We start from the raw sequence: 17191 nt of genomic DNA on the forward strand, positions 1-17191 counted from the left end.
GGGCTCAAAGTGGGTGTGACTGGTCGACAGGGATGCTTACTCCTCCTATGCACCTGATCCCACCTCAGCTAGTGTGTCCAATGGTCCGTGTTCGCCTATACATATATATATTTTGTATTGCTAATAGGAGTTATGGGATTGATCACTGTTCGTTATCTGAACCTTTCATGCATGATATAAATATCTAATAAATCATGCCTGAAAGATTCAGATAAACGTTCTAACTTTTTAAATCAAAAATATTGATGGAAATTGTAATCTGTTGGTTTTTTTGTTTTTTTTTTAAATCTAAGGCTAAATATTCAGATAGCATGTCTGTTAGAAAAGAGATACATCAGGAAAATGTATCTTAAAAAGAAATTTAAATGAAATGGCCAAAATTCAGAAGTATTGCGATTTATCAGACTTGAACCGACACGAATCGGAATTTTGTATTGAAAAAAGTAGTCATGGAGAATACTGTAATCAGAAAACCACATTCGTTTGATGTAAAATGGTTTTCAAGTTAAATCAATTTATACAGGAAACTAAATTCTTGATGAAAAGTGCATGAAATTAACAACAATGTGATTATTTTAGTAATCTCTATCATTGTGACCAAGATCCGTACTTTTTTCTCTGATTTGCTTCAAACCTTAATAGCGATATTTCTGCAATTTGGTCCTTCCATTTCAATTTCTTTCTGAAATACATTAATACATTTGGGTTTTTGTTCAAATAACGTTTTTTTTTTTAAAGATTTTAGCCGAAGACTTAGAAAATATTGACAAAAGAACCGTCATAATTTTCATAGATATTTCTTTAAAACTTAGAACATTTACATAACTCTTTTTCGCAGGTTTTATTAGATATTATATCAAATGAATGGGAAGTTAATATTAACACAAACATGTACTGAATCCAGATATACGTATACAATTAGCGAATCTAGAAAGGGAGTTATGTGAGTTGCACCCCTCCCGCTTGGAAATTTTCCGGATCGGTCACTGAGTATACAATGGCGTTACGGAAGAAAATACTACATGTACATCGGCTTTACCCAATATATAAATGTGCGCTTCCGGTGACAACAAACTCTTATCTGTAAATTAGCCTCACCGTTTGTCATGATAAACCGCAATTATTCTTTTAACAAACGTAGATTGTCAAGAACGAGGATGTACAAAATAAGTTACGCTTGAGTGCTGCGCGACATCATTCGTAAAACAAATTCATCTTATGTTTTCAAATAACACACCTTTTATTTCATTTATACATGGACCTTAAACGTGCTTTTTTGGAACAGGTAAATCTTATCTACTCTTGCATATGTACAAATATTCATTTTATGATGCTAAGTACAGTTTCTTAATCATTAGGATTATCAAACAAGGATGTGTTCTAATTAAGTATTAACACAGGCAAATTAAGCATAATCTATGTTCGGAAAGTAATTCACAGTGTATTTGTCGATAGCTAATTTTTTTGATTGCGTATTTGCAAAACAATCATACAGCAAGTTTATTTGAGAAATTCCAGAGATAGACATCATTTCGATCATCTTATTGTTAAATATGCTAATTTTAACAACCCTAGTTAATGTGTTAATACACAAGTGTCTGGGTTTGAGCTCTTCTGTGTAGGAGGTGCATTTCGTGGTATTTTAAGCACCTGAGTGTAATGAACATATACATCTATTAAGATAAAATAATGAAAATATAAAAGGCGGTTTCTCTGAAAACTATAAATACAATAAGTTTTTAATGAAAAGATAAAACAATGTCATGTTTGCAGGCAATATCGACCAACGAAATTACGTGATATGATAAATTGGTTGTTAACTGAATATTTGGTGAATATTCCCTGCCGAGGGGTTTTGTGCGCTAATGGAAGGAAAGGGCGAGCTTGTTTCCAGATATTCAATAAATAACATTTACATTACGACATATGCCATATGATCATTTTTATTTTTAATTCAGTAAATAAAACTATACAAATAAACAATATAGATGAGAGAGATAGAGAAAGAGAGATATGTCATAGTTCGAAGTATTCTAAATACATGTATATCCTTAATGTCAGGAATTCAAATAATCAGAGTCTCAATCTTTTTGATGTGTAAATAAAACTGCCAGTGCAACATGTTCAAAATATTGATCCAAGTTCCCCATGTTTTTTAAATCTTCAGTTCACAGCTTATAGTAGCTGTATATATCAAATTAAGTTGAAACACGTGTTTATATATATATATATATATATATATATATATATATATATATATATATATATAAGTACAAGGAATCGATGAATAGATGAAAGGTGAAGATAACGAACAGTGATCGATCTCATAACACCTATAAAGGTGAAGATAACGAACATTGATCTCATAACTCCTATAAAGGTGAAGATTACGAACAGTGACCAATCTCATAACTCCTAGAGATAATTTTTCATTCAGATAAAGCTTATAAATACATGATCTAAGAATAAGACAGAGTATGTTTCGCTGGTTTTGGATCGAGATTAAGTCCAAGAATAAATGTTAATGAATTTCTTGGAATAATTCCCATTATCTGACAATGTTCATAAAATATATCGAATAGGTCTTGAACACTCTCAACGTGCATGACTTTTCTCTTCAGATGTATTGCAAAAGATGCATAATTTCTTTCACCCCCCCCCCCTTTTTTTAAATACGAAAATGTATCAGTTGTTAGTATATAATAGTTGATTCTAAACTATAACCATTGCAGTTGGATGCTTTTAGTATTATTGAATAGTGACTGAAATATGAGTTTCCATTCTAATTCTTATAGAGTAAAGTATACACCCCATTTTGATATCATCCAAGTTCAAGGTATCATGCATAGCCCTAGTGCCCTTTTGGATGATCAATAAAGTTTAGTATAAACAGACATAGGGCTTACTTCTCTGACAATTCATGCTATCTGTTATTAATTTCTGTAAACCTACAAAGTTGGTTTTGACATTACACTTATTCTTGGGATTTTTGTAAATTAAAAAATGATCTTTTCTCATCAAACAAATCACTGCTATACATCATCCTCACCTTTTCATTATATTCTTGGTAAGCCATTTACTGAGGAAAATTATTCTCTAAAACCATTTCTTTATTATTAGTAGTAGAAGTAAAGAAAATGTGACGTTATGCCATTATGATGAATTTCATTTGAGGTATTTTACAGCTCAGTAACTGAACACTCTCTGAAAAGTATGTACATGTATATTAAAATTTGCATTGATAATGATATTTCAATGCTTGTTTTTTTTTACCGGATTAATTTACATTATTTATGTGTAAGCCATATTAAGGGCAGATGATACAAACAAACTTTTTCTTTCGAAGAGACTTTATATGATGTCATTCTTTTATAAAAGTGGATAATTCCTTGAATTCTTTTCCCCTTTGACTTGGAGAGTGAAATATTTTCCGTATTTCCAAAAAAGTACAAAACAATAGTTATCATGGTAAATTAGTTTATTCTTCATTTGTTTACCTTTTCTATACCTCGCAGAATGGTTGTCAGGGAGAACAGAGTGTACTGATATTAGATTTACAACATAACATGTAAAATATTAATGCATTACAAATTTTACACTTGGAAAATATCAATTGCTGCTTCAATAAAATTACATATATGGATATTGCACCCTCAGTAAAGGTTTACAAATTAAAATAAACTTCATTATATGTTGACTTAATGTTTAAAGTGTAATATAAACTTAAAAATCATATACCATACGGGGTGAATTTTCTGACTAGAAGCAAAATTCTAAAATTCACATTGGCTGATTTTCTCAAGACAAAGAAGAGTTATCTCCCATAATATAAGAGTAAAATTTTACAACTTCTGAAAACAATTTACAATGGCATTTATGATTTTACTTTTTTTTTTTTTTTTTTTGGTCACTCTTGGTTTTCCTTTGCTATTCATCTCTGGAAAAAATAAAGAAATGCCTAATACAGGATCTCATTGATGCGCCATTTTACGTTAGTTTCTGCATTATGACGTTTCCCAGTAGAAACAGGAGAAAGATGACTTCATGCTTCCTGCTGACATCTTATATATAGCAATGATTCAAGTCCATACCGTTTTTCGTCCTCACAATGTCTTATGCGTTGTTAAATCTAGTGGTCTACCACACGCAGCACAACCTTTTTCCAAATTGTCCACTAGAATTCCAAGTTCCACAACTCGTCTCCCACCTCTCCAGCAAATCATCTCCTCATGCTCTTCTTCCGATTCCTCACTCTCTGATACATCAGATGGATACATGTCTTCATTTCCTAGGCATTCTTGTGAATTATCACAAGACGAACACTTTTTTCTTGATTCATCTAACTTCTCCTCGATCACCACGTTGGTATTGGCATCAACATTCACTATCTTACATCCAAGGTATAATGCATAACCTTTCTTAGCATTCTGTAACCTTTGATGACGTTTTTTACTAATAATTTTTCCTGATTTTTTTCCTCCTGAATGATTCTGACACCATAATTGTTTACATTGTTTACTGACCCCCTTTCCTGCTTTTTAAACAGAGAAGAGTTCCAAACAACTATAAATGGGGAAACAAAACCAACAAAACCATGGGAACTCTTTAGTGCTAAAGGAAGAAAAATTTGTTTATATCATCTGGCCTTAAGGTTAATAAGCTGTGTGTGTACAGATTCACACCTGTAATGAGAAATATTTCATTTGTCCTACTTCCGCGTGTAAATACATTCGTGCCTCTCAGGGTACGAGAGTTTTCAAGAGAGAAATAACCCAGGCCTTTGTTTCATGATGTGTCATACACTTCTTTTCATTGTTTGTCAATTGTAGGATTGAGACTGTATTTGATCAATTAGAACCAACAAAAGCATCGTAAAGTACTATCAGCAGATTTGAAATCGCTAAACTGTTTTCAAATCAACAGCATCAATATGTTTGACTTCAACACTTTACACGACCATTCCCCACAATGAATTAAAGACTAGATTTTTTGACCTCATAAACAGTTGCTTTTTCAACAAAATGGGAAAAGGAAATATTCCTATCTAGAGATCAGTCATCCAAAAATTACTTTGTTTTTAAAACTCTGATTTCATGCACATGTACTCTGAAATTAAAAATATGCAGGAGTTCCTTATTGACAATATCTTCGTAGTCTTTGGTGATCAGGTTTTCCAACAGTTTGTTGGAATTTCCATCGGCACGAATTGTGCTCCATTGTCAACTGACCTGTTTTTATATTCTTGTGAGACAGAATTGATTCAAAAGCTTGAACATGAGAAGATAAAATCTCTTGCTGCAGCTCAACTCGACATTTAGGTTTATCGACGACGTTTTATCTATCAAAAATAATCATTTTCATTCATATATTAATTCGATATATCCCAGTGAACTCGAAATAAAAGACACCACGTGGGTCCTCCGCATCTGTTTCGGACTTAAATAATTTAATGAAAATTGCTATCATCGGCAAACTAACAACTCATATTCATAGCAAACGGGATGATATCAGCTTCTTCATCGTCAACTTCCCATATTTATGTAGCAATTCTCCACTATCACCTGCATGTGGTGTTTATATTCCTCAACTGATTCGCAATGCAGGAGTTTGATCTGCCTGTGATCAATTTTTAAATCGAGGCAGGCTACTGACAAACAAGTTGATGTTAGAGGAGTTTAAAAGTCTCGTTTAAAAGGCAGCATTTCGCAAATTATAAGGTCGTCATAACGATTCATTTGCCAATACAACGTGTCATTTGGTCAAATGCTGTCTGACATGTTTCATACCGATTGTTACGCCATTCTTGGCACAGTGATTCTGACTACGAATAACTCCATTTACCTGATTAAGGTATAGGGCTTTCGGCGAGTGTGACCGGTCAACAAGGGATGCTTACTCCTCCTAGGCATCTGATACCACCTCTGGTATTTCCAGGGGTCCGTGTCTGCCAAACACTCTATTTTGTATTCCTTATGTGAGTTATGAGATTGATAACTGTTCGTTATACTCTCCTTTCCATACACAAATACATGGTGATATCAGAACTGTGCTACCCACTAATTTTTTAATGAGCAGTAATAATATTTATACGAGATATATGTGGTATCTGTATACAAAACGTAAATGTGAGCCATACCGATGTTTCGAATCAGAGAATGGATTTTCTATTCAGGATACCATAGTTTATACCTAGATTTAATTTCAAAAATGAAATATTTTCAGCAGTGTTAAGGAAGTTGGCTCCTCAGCTTTTGAGTACAACTGCACAGGATCTGTGTAGGTCTGGTTCAATACTAATTCAATTGGTCCAGCCATATTATACATTCATTACTTAAACATATCTAGTCGAAAAAAGTATGTCAATTCAATTTCTGAAAGGGTTGGGAAAGGACTACATTTTGTGGCGGAAGGATTGTTTAATTAAAACGTAAAAAAAAAAATCAGCACAATTTTACAGTTTCTGTTTTATGTAATATATCGTTATTATTTATACCTCTAGACGCTTATTTGAATTTAGTAATTTATGATACAATTAGTAAAGTAAATGTTGTGAATTCATTGATTTAGTTGATATATTTTTCTGAGCAGAACACCAATTCTTAAAAGCGTCTTGATCAATCTACCCCAAATTTTGCAAGCCACTATTAATCAACAACACTTGAGCTATGGAATTCTAAATGTTGAATTTTTCAGTAAATTGAGAGCAAAAAGGTCATTGTAATATATATATTTCCAATTTTGTAGCACTAAACTGAGACCTCTTGTTGCTATCTTTTAAAACAGTCATTTTTGTTTTGCACTGTCAAATAGGGATGACAAAATTATCATATTACGATAACAAACATAAAAACGACAACATCCATTCAGAAAACATATGATGACATAGATATAATCACATTCTCTATGATGACGTAGATATAATCACATTCTCTTTCCATGTTCAGGGAGTTGTGGACATTTGCCGCTTCTGAAGGAAAAACAAGAAGAAAGTAAGAACATGATTATCCTTCATTGGATCCTCAGGGGTCTCTGTCTAGCAGTATTATATACCGAGAACGATGGATATCGTAAGTACATACTAACATATATAAGCGCCTATCGTTACAATATCCATTTCAACTCGCATCTAGTTTTCAATATCCCTATAAATGATAACTGACTATGTTTATTCTTAAAATTGGGAATTTTTTAGATAAAGCTTGTAAACTGAGGTCAGAGGTCACAACATAAAGAGGTTTATCCTCAACATATCAATAAACATGTCCTTTATATTTGAGACACATGCTCTATTTTGTGCTTCAAATTGTTTTTATAACTTATTGGTATCTTTTTCACTTATGTTATTACGGTAATATATAATATATCTTACATGTTTTTGCAGCCTATGAGTAGTACTGCTTTTTAAAATAAACAATACAAGGACTAATTCCAACACATGTTCTGTCAGGGTCCTCTTCGCTGGACTTGCTTAAAATTCTGAAGGTTAATTATCATAATTACATGTATCACATACACTCTTGAAATAAGTCAACCCCTGCATATGAATATGCTTGACCTAATCCAGAAAAAAACAATGTTTATTATCAAAATGCAATTAAAATTATTAAAATGAAAAACACAAGAAATGTCTTTCGTTTTTTTTTAAGTATATGAGATGTATACATGTATACACTTGATACAATAAGCCGGTATGAAGTGGCTCCATAACTTCATTTATATGAAACTTTAGAAAAGTGTTTTAGAAATGATGTAACAAGGGTAACCTTTTTAATATGAGCAGAGAATGTAATAATATTTATTCATGCAAATTTCATCAAAAGTAAAACAAAACAATTTTCTATTCAAAACGAATTTCTATTGATCGCGTGCTCTACTTTCAAATAGACCATGTTAAACAGGGGATTTCCAAATCAACCTCACTGTATTTGTAGGAGTTATGAGATTGATCACTGTTCGTTATCTTCACCACTCATGAATAACACCGAAGATCTTTAAAGTAATCATGTGAATACCATAGCTTTGGAATAATGATATTTTTCATATCTGATCATAATGACTGATAGGTAATGTTATTTTATGATACCAACAATTGGTATGACATTTTCTGACAATGTCGTTAGGAAATAAATGAATGGACTTCCTAGGTGTTTCTACTGCTGTCTTTATCTTCCTCAGGACAACTTATCATTCCTGGTACTACTGTCGCCAGCCAAAGTTCAACATTTGGCAGTTACAATGCGTCACTGACAATAGACGGAAAGCCCACCCTTCTTTCGATGTCTAGCGGGTCATGTTCTCACACAGGTGGAGGAAGAAGGAGCGCCTGGCTTCAGATTAATTTACGGAGGGTGTATAACATTAAAACCATCAAGTTCTGGTATCGTAATGATCGTATGTATCATATTTTTGTGTTGCTTGTAAATCGCTGATACTCTGGGATTTCTTTTGTCCTTCGTCTGTCTTGTTTTTCTACTTCATGTTCCTTGTATGAGTTCATTTTATATATATACACATGGCACATGTTTATTTTTAAGGAATACTCTTGTTGTGTTAAAGGACTGATGAAATAATACAACTTTGTGAATATTTGTGATTATTCTCATTTCATCGTACTTCCTTCATAGCTCTTAAATATGAATATCAATCTATCCAATCAATCCAGACTATAATAACCCAATTACACCACAATGTCAAGGTAACCAATCACCGTTAAGTAAACCAGTCGTGGATGTTCTAAGGCTGTTACATCTTGTGGACGAACGAGTACGGAAAGTTGTTAGATACACTTTCAAAACTTCACGTGCAAACAAAAACTAAATATCAATGCTAAATGACTTTTTAAAAAACTAAAGTTATATAAAAACCACATAATGTAGGTCAAATGATTTTTCATAATACAGCAACACGTTTGTCTGCTCACGGTACGTTATTCAATTATCAATTATTTCGGAATGAATTTGATATCAAGTTACGTGTATGTTTTTGAGTTATACGACAACGTGGTACGGATTTCGCTTTTTATAACCTGCTCATTACCAATGATTCAATTCATCCCTTGCTGAATGCGCTTTTAGATATTTTGTGGATGAATTTTAAGCAAAGGTGTTAAGTTTTAATAACTTTACAAGGATTTTGTTTTTGAAAAAATAAAATATGTTGCTATAGCCTGAGGGGATCAAAGAAGAAAATCTTAATCTCAAGTGCAACAGGGTCATGATTACTTAGTCATATCAATATGCAAATATTCTCAGATTCGAGTTCTTTCAAATCAATTCTTTCCGCGAGTAGGTTAGGAAATGTATCTCAAGAAAATTTGAAAATCGTCTCAAAACCAGTCATCCTCAGATACTGGAGATTCAAATTTGATCGAATCATGGTCCCAGAAGGCAGAGTGGGGGCCACACTATATCAAAATGTTACATGGGAGCATCTGGCCATGAGTAGTCATATCAACATTCAGGCGCTCCGATATAGTACAGAAACCATGGCGCCGGGAAGCAAGGATGTGGCTAAAATAGTCATTTAAAGTGTGTAGAGAAGTTTTTAAAAATCATGTTCAAGAGTAGGATGGCCATATTATCAATATTATATTAATATGCAAAAATTCCTATTTTGTGTTTATTCATTTTTTTTAAATCATGGACTTGGGGGATAGGGTAAGGTTATATTTCAGGATCAAATTTTACCTACATGTACAACATGAATATATTTTTTAAAAAAAGTATATCGAAAAATTCCTCACAAAAACTGGTAATATAGATAGTGAAGCATCCTATATCGGGTGTAAGTCATGACCGCCTGGGGCTGGGATGGGGTTACAATATGGGGTCAAATTTTTGTGTGAGAATAAAGAAGACGAAAAGTCTTGTGAAGAGTGTGACTCTGGTGAGCGTTGTGACCCATAGGCCTCTTCCTTTATTTGATATTATAGTCATTATTTTAAAAGCTTGTGTATTTTTTAATGTATTCATCGGTATGATTTTGCAGGAGGCAGTGGATTGATAAGCACCATAAGGCTACATAAATATTTGCTTCGTTATTCTAATGGACAAGAATGGAAGACATGTTACACAGATTCTACTCCTTATAATAAACCAATACCTATGCCTTCCTCAATCGAATGCCATCAACAGACTCAGTATATATCGTTTAACACAAATTCTCCTAGTCCTTGGGACCAATCTCAAGTCTTTTTGGAAATCTGCGAGGTGGAAGTTTATGGTAATGTATTTAAAGATTATAGCCTTTTTCTTTTCGCTATTAGCACCAAACCTTTGCATAGAAATTATCATAATTTCAATGACATATTACCGTATTTTGAGAGATCAAATCAAACACTTTGTTTATGAAAGCCAAATTCAGTTATGAAAGGTGAAGATAACGAACAGTGATCAATTTCATAATTCCTATTAGCAATGAAAAATAGAGACTTGGGCAAACACGGACCCCTGGATATACCAGAGGTGAGATCGGGCGCCTAGGAGGAGTAGGTACCCCTATCGACAACTCACACCCGCCGTGAGCCTATATCTTGTTCAGGTAAATGGAGTTATCCGTAATCATACTCAATGTGCCAAAAAAAAAAACGACCTAACAATCGGTATGAAACACGTCCGACAGCATTTTATCCAATGATAGGTTGTATTAGCAAACTAGATTGTTATAATAATCATAGCATTTGTGAAATACTGACTTGAATTAGACTATTGAAACCCCTGCACCATCAACTTGTTTGTCAGTAACCTGCTTCGATTTAAAAACTGACCAAACGCAGAACAAGCTCTTGTGTATCAATTCTGTTGAAAGATATAAATACCACATGCAGGTGATAATGGAATATTGCTACATGTACATTAATATGGGAAGTTGACGATGGAGAAGCTGGACATCATCCCGTTTATTATAAAGTTGAGTTGTTAGTTTGCCGTTGATATCTATCTTTAATAAAGTATGCTATATTTAGATCTAAAACTTCATAGTTATTTCGGATTTCAAACATTTCGGTTGAGCATCACTGAAGAGACATTATTTGTCGAAATGCGCATCTGGTGCATCAAAATTGGTACCGTATAAGTTTTACATTATGACCCCTGGGTCGAGGCCTCTGCTGGTGGACTGTTAGTCCCCGAGGGTCTCTACAGCCCAGTAGCTAAGTACTTCGTTACTAGCTTGAAAATACGGATGTATATTTAATTGCTGTTATAAAATTTAGAAATTCATTGCAAAATTAAGGATTATCTCCCTCATGCATAGCTCTTATCCTTGGACGAATTTGGCTCCACTTGTTTGGCACGCTGTTTTTGGCTATATTTAGATCTAAAACTTCAAAGTTATTTCGGATTTCAAAGATTTCGGTTGAGCATCACTGAAGAGACATTATTTGTCGAAATGCGCATCTGGTGCATCAAAATTGGTACCGTATAAGTTTTACATCTAAGTATGAATCAGAAGTGGATGACTATGAAGTTTACAAAATAGCTGAATAGCCATTATATATTTTTATGATATATATTTCATTTTTGAAAATACATGAGGTTACATGTACATGTATGAACTGCGATATTTCACCATTCATTTTCAAACATGAAATTTATTTCTTCTATTTACATCCTTATCGGGATTTCACTTCGATTTCTTTCAGGCTGTGGCATTAACCAATATGGTGAGAACTGCACGGAATGTGTAGAAAATTGCGCGAGATGTCACGTAGTAAATGGATGTGTCGAGTGTCAATCAAGATTCACTGGGCGGGACTGTAAGGAATGTGTACCAGGCTATACCGGGGACAAATGTGGTAGGGTGTTGAGTCTAACTAAACGCCTTGAGATATTGAATTGACTTTTTGTATGCAGGTGAAACGAGGTATTCTGTACTGATGAGTTACATATCGTGTTTGAGTTTTGTTTCGGTTCGTTGATTTTTTTAGTGGAGTTGTGTCCCTTTAACGTATAAAAACTTACTGTTACGACCAGTTTTCTGGACTTTTTTTTAAAACCGCCTTGAGATTTTACAGGTGTATATTAATGAGTTACAGATCGAATCTAAATTTCGTTGATTTTTGGTGGTGTTGTGCTCCTTTAACTTAGAAAAATTAATGTTACGACAATCTAAATATTATCTTGGTTTTTCGCTCTCCATCATTCAGCGCATCTGAATTCATATGCTGCACCATCAGCAGAAACACCAGACTCTATTAATCTTGGCGATTTTAATATCAACAAAAATACAATGTTATTCTTTTATGATCAGCTCCATCGATCATCAATAATGTGCTGCGTAACCAACAACAATCTATGACTCAATTCTTGGCCTTGTGCTTTGAAAGGGACAGGAACCAAGCATTCTGCATCAAGAATGTTATTATTCTGATCATGTGATGTTACTGTCATAAAATATGTATTTATTTTTTTGGCTGCTAAAACATAAGTAATCAATTATTATAGAAACCAAAAATGGCGGGGACTTGTTTCTTTCGTAAATTTATCACTGCCGTCTTTATAGAATATACCATACTCATGACATGTTAAGTATAATTATTGCACAGTTCTAAAATACAAATCATATTTCAATCATATTGATTTCATTTTTTGAAAAGTATAAATCTATAACAAATGTAGCATGGCAGTATCTCTAAATATAAAGCTACGAATGAATCAGACTCGTAGAAAAAATAAATGTGACTGAAGTAGAATGTACGTGTAATATGCAGATAATTATAATCATTTTAGATACCCCTTGCACAAGCGGATGGTATGGTTCCGACTGTTTGTTCAAATGTAGCGGTAACTGTGTGAATAACGAGGACTGTGACCACGTGGACGGGGCCTGTGTCAACGGTTGTCAACCAGGATACATAGGAAGCTCCTGTTCACAAAGTAATTTGCTATTTCTTTGTTCTTTCCATACCTAAATGTGAGTTTCTGTGGATACCACACACACACACACACACACACACACACACACACACACACACACACACACTGAATTTTCAATTTTTCGGGACGACCTGTCCCTTCTTTAGGACGATAGGATACTTACATAGAAAAGAAAACTAAACAGAAAAGAAAACTAGCACTGTAATTAAACTACAAAAACTGATAACAAACAAAAATTCTGCATATTGAAATTATCGAGTGTAATATGGGGCAATAGAAACACCTGTTCTGATTGAGTTAAAAGACTTAATTGGAATAATCAGGCTTATGCTTTGTTCTAAATGATCCTGGTTTCTTTCATCAACAACGGAGTCACATCTTAAAATTGTCCCATACATTGGCATGTATTTCTGTTGAGACTCCTTTCTTATGAATTTCGATTTTCTTTTTGTGTTCATCCAGTGACTGTGGTTTAGCTCGGCATTTAAAAGTGAGAATCACGGGTCTTTCGGATATCGCCTTACAGCAGGTCTCGTGTTGTGGCAGGCATAAAAGAACCCTCACTGCTACTGTCATAAGCTGAATTTGTGGTACGTCACCTACAACTGGTGATGTCTTGAAAACTCTTGATATGATTGAAAAATTCTCTATGGGAAGTACAACAAACACACAGATTCTTTGTTGCTACAAAATATGTGGTTCTTCACCTCTAACTTTTGACATCCCAGAAATCTCGAATGGGATGGTAAGCAAAAACAAAAACCCAAATTAGAAAATACATTGAAGATCTTCGTCTAGTGGCTTAGTGAAGGAAACTTTAGATTTGCACTCCGTCCGTCTGTCTGTCTGTCTCTCCGTCCGTTCTGCAAATCAGTTTTCCGGACTTTGTTCTCTGTTCTTTCAGATATCTATTTCAAATTTGGTACATTGCTTTACCATGGCAAGTTACAGATGATTGATTGATTGATTGATGTTTTCCGCCACACTCAACAATATGGTTTTCTTCCGTTGCTTTTTCACAAAGTTATGGCCCTTGGACTTAGAAAACCAGCAATTAATTATCAGTTTTCCGAACCCTTTTTGCTGTGCTTGCAAATATTATTTCATATTTGGTACATTGCTTTGCCATAGCAAGTGTACAGATCCAATACGAATGTGGTTTCATCCTTTAATTTTTCTCTAAATTATGGCCCTTGGACGTAGAAAAATAGCATGAATTGTCAGTTTTCCTAATTGTTTTTCTTGTGCTTACATATATTCATTTGATATTTAGTATATCATGATGATTGCTTTCCCATAACAAGTTACAGATCAATTCTGAAGGTTTCCTGGTGTAGTATTTGTACCTGAATAGTAGTTGTTTCCCAATTTTCTCCTGTAACATAACCTTAGTGTCATAATGAACTTCGAATATTGTTGCAGTCCAATAATTTTTGCCTCCGGTAGGGGATTATGTATTACTATGCAATCCTCTCAGAATGCTTGTTTTTCAATAGTATAGTAGTCTATTCGTAAAATGAACTTCGTTTACAGTATGCGAGTATGGTTGGTACGGCCTCAGTTGTCAAAACCAGTGTAGTGGGCACTGCTTCGAGAACCAGACTTGTGACAATGCAAATGGACGATGCCGAGATGGTTGCGCAAAAGGTTGGGAAGGTTCCCTATGTTTTAAAGGTAGGTGTGAAATACTTAAGTACTGATAAAGAAAACAAACGGATTCGTCATTGAAACTTTCGATTGAAAAGAATTTTATATGTACTCGTACATTGAAGATCACTACAGAGGATGAATCCAAACGAAGCTGAAGTATAAAATTTTCCAAATTCGAATTTTAAAGTTTTGTGCTTCAAAGTTAGTATTATATTATAACAAGAAGATCTGGGCAATGGTGCACTGATTCTGGATTTAAAATAACCAAGCGAGGTCGTTGATAAAAATTCTGATCATAAATGTCTGCAAATAAGTGAAACTTACTGCCGTACCAAAACTGATTCAAAACCTTCACAAAAACGCTGACAGAGATACATTACTGAATTGAATAAATTAATGTTGTACCATTCACTTATCTTTACTCCTCACGAAAATTGTTGCTGCTGTGAAGGAAACACGTATTGTACCACAACGTATGCGAGAAGTAGTGTAGATTAAATGCGAATCCTAAAGAAATCGTTTGAAATCGTAAAACAATATCAGAACGTGTGACTTTTCAACACTTTCAATCATTGAAAAACCAGGCTTTTTCGTATCGGGATATGTGGCTCATGGTGACCTGTCGACAGGGGATGCTTACTTCTCCTATGCACCCGATCCCATCTGTGGTGTATCCAGGGGTCTGTGTTTGCCCTACTCTCTATTTTGTATTCTTTGTGGTAGTTGTGAGATTGATCACTGTTCGTTATCTTCGCCTGTCATTTGATGATCAGTGATTAATTTGTTAAACACCACTTCTGATAATATGCAAAATTACTCTGAAGTTGATTTTAAAAGATACTGAAGTTCTTCTTTAACAATATCTACGTAGTCTTTGTTGATCAGGTCTTCCAACAGTCTGTTGGAATTCCCATGGACACGAGTTGAACCCCTACATTAGCTGGCATGTTTTTATATTCGTACGAGTCGGGTTTTATTTAAAAGCTTCTAAATGAAAAGAAACCAATTGATGTGGCCTTGAATTTGACATTTGGATATATCCACGACGGTTTATTTATCGACAACACCTATTTTCATTCATTTCTCGATTCAGTGAAATTGAAATCAAAGAAACCACATAATTTCCAACATATGCTTCATTACTATAGCTAGATATTTTATTGAACACAGATGCTAACAGCAAATTAAGAATTCAACTTTATGTCAAACGGGATGACTTCAGCTTCTTCATCATCAGCTTTCCATGTTTAGGGAAGTTTCTAGTATACCGGTACCCAATATTACGCGACTGTGCATGAGCAGTTATTCCCCTTGCCGTTGCTTAACAGACTGTAAACACGATGCCATTTGCGTTTTCGCCTCGGATGCTGAGACGTGAAACTCGCAAATCTGTAATAAAGTTGATTAGAAAGCCCAGTGGCATTTGAGCGTAATTTAGCGGGGGCTTAGGGACCCATCTCCCGATAATTCAAGCTGATCATGTGAGTCTATTACATAGATTTAAAAAAAAAAATAAGCAAGGATGTTGAGGGCAGCCCAATTTCGAAATTGTCCGTGGGTTAAATTGTGGATTAGGTCTAAAACGTTTTTAAAGGGTTTTGTTTTCGAATGTCGTACTTACTAAAATATTTTTCGTAGAATAGGAAGAATCAATATCCTTTTTCAATCCCAGATGGAAATACGTTTGCTTGTACATGTGCATCAACATCAGTGATGAGAATATTCCAGAGAATTACGTGAGATAACGCACACGTGACAATTTCTTAAACAACACATTCTATCTATTTTGAAACATAAACTTTACGTCTTTTTGCATTTTACAAAGGGAATTCAATTTTGGGCGTATTTTTGCGATTTTTTGCCGTTTTAACGATTTTACCGTTCACGAGATCGTATATCTATACTAAACCGCATTCGGCATTTTAGCGCCATATTTTGAGGACCGTGTATACTAGAAGTGTTCCCATATTTATTTAGCAATATTCCATTATCACCTGCATAAAATGCGAAGATAAAGAACATTGATCAATCTCGTGGTGTTTATGTTTTTAAACTGCTTCGATACTCAAGAGCATGGTATGTGTATCATCGGTTTTGAAATCCAGACAGGCTACTGACAAACAAGTTGATGGTGTAGGGGTATAAACAGTCTCGTTTAACGTCAACATTTCGCAAATTCTATGGTCGTTATAATGATCCCATTTGTAAATGCATCATGCCGTTCGGTCGAATACTGTCCAACGTGTGTTATACCAACTGTTTCTTTTCATAATTATTTTGACGACGGATTACTCCGTTTAGCTGATCAAGATCGAGCGCTCACGGCGGCTGTGACCGATCATTAAGGGATGCTACTCCTCCTAGGCACCCGATCCTACCTCTGGTGTGTTCAGGGGTCCATGTTTGCCATACTCTTGATTTTGTATTCTTTATAGGTATGATCATTGTCCTTATCTTCACTTTTTCATGCATGATTTCCTTCATAGCTTGCAGCGACGGCGCATACGGAGATAATTGCAAGTACAATTGCAGTGGACACTGTTATCAGAATGTATCGTGTGATAGGTTTGATGGGATGTGTCCGACTGGATGTGACGTGGGATGGTCTCGGTCAAGATGCAATGAAAGTATGTTGTTGTTTTCTTTTCCGAAGTGAAACAATGCAT

At 34.5% G+C, this 17191-nt stretch overlaps 1 protein-coding gene across 1 annotated transcript in view; it reads left to right on the plus strand.

Annotated features, from left to right (window-relative positions):
- Positions 1-1054: 1054 nt before the first annotated feature.
- The window catches only part of LOC125665608 (receptor-type tyrosine-protein phosphatase epsilon-like), a 38940-nt gene continuing 22803 nt past the window's right edge, over positions 1055-17191 (plus strand). Inside the window, exons 1-8 of the mRNA XM_056152337.1 lie at positions 1055-1285; positions 6945-7067; positions 8176-8391; positions 9988-10221; positions 11642-11794; positions 12729-12875; positions 14409-14549; positions 17012-17152. Coding sequence (XP_056008312.1) covers positions 6998-7067; positions 8176-8391; positions 9988-10221; positions 11642-11794; positions 12729-12875; positions 14409-14549; positions 17012-17152 — 1102 coding nt within the window. The 5' untranslated portion in view covers positions 1055-1285; positions 6945-6997. The remainder of the gene's footprint in view (positions 1286-6944; positions 7068-8175; positions 8392-9987; positions 10222-11641; positions 11795-12728; positions 12876-14408; positions 14550-17011; positions 17153-17191) is intronic.

Source organism: Ostrea edulis, chromosome 10 (genome assembly GCF_947568905.1).
Source record: "Ostrea edulis chromosome 10, xbOstEdul1.1, whole genome shotgun sequence".
NCBI classification, from domain to species: domain Eukaryota; kingdom Metazoa; phylum Mollusca; class Bivalvia; order Ostreida; family Ostreidae; genus Ostrea; species Ostrea edulis.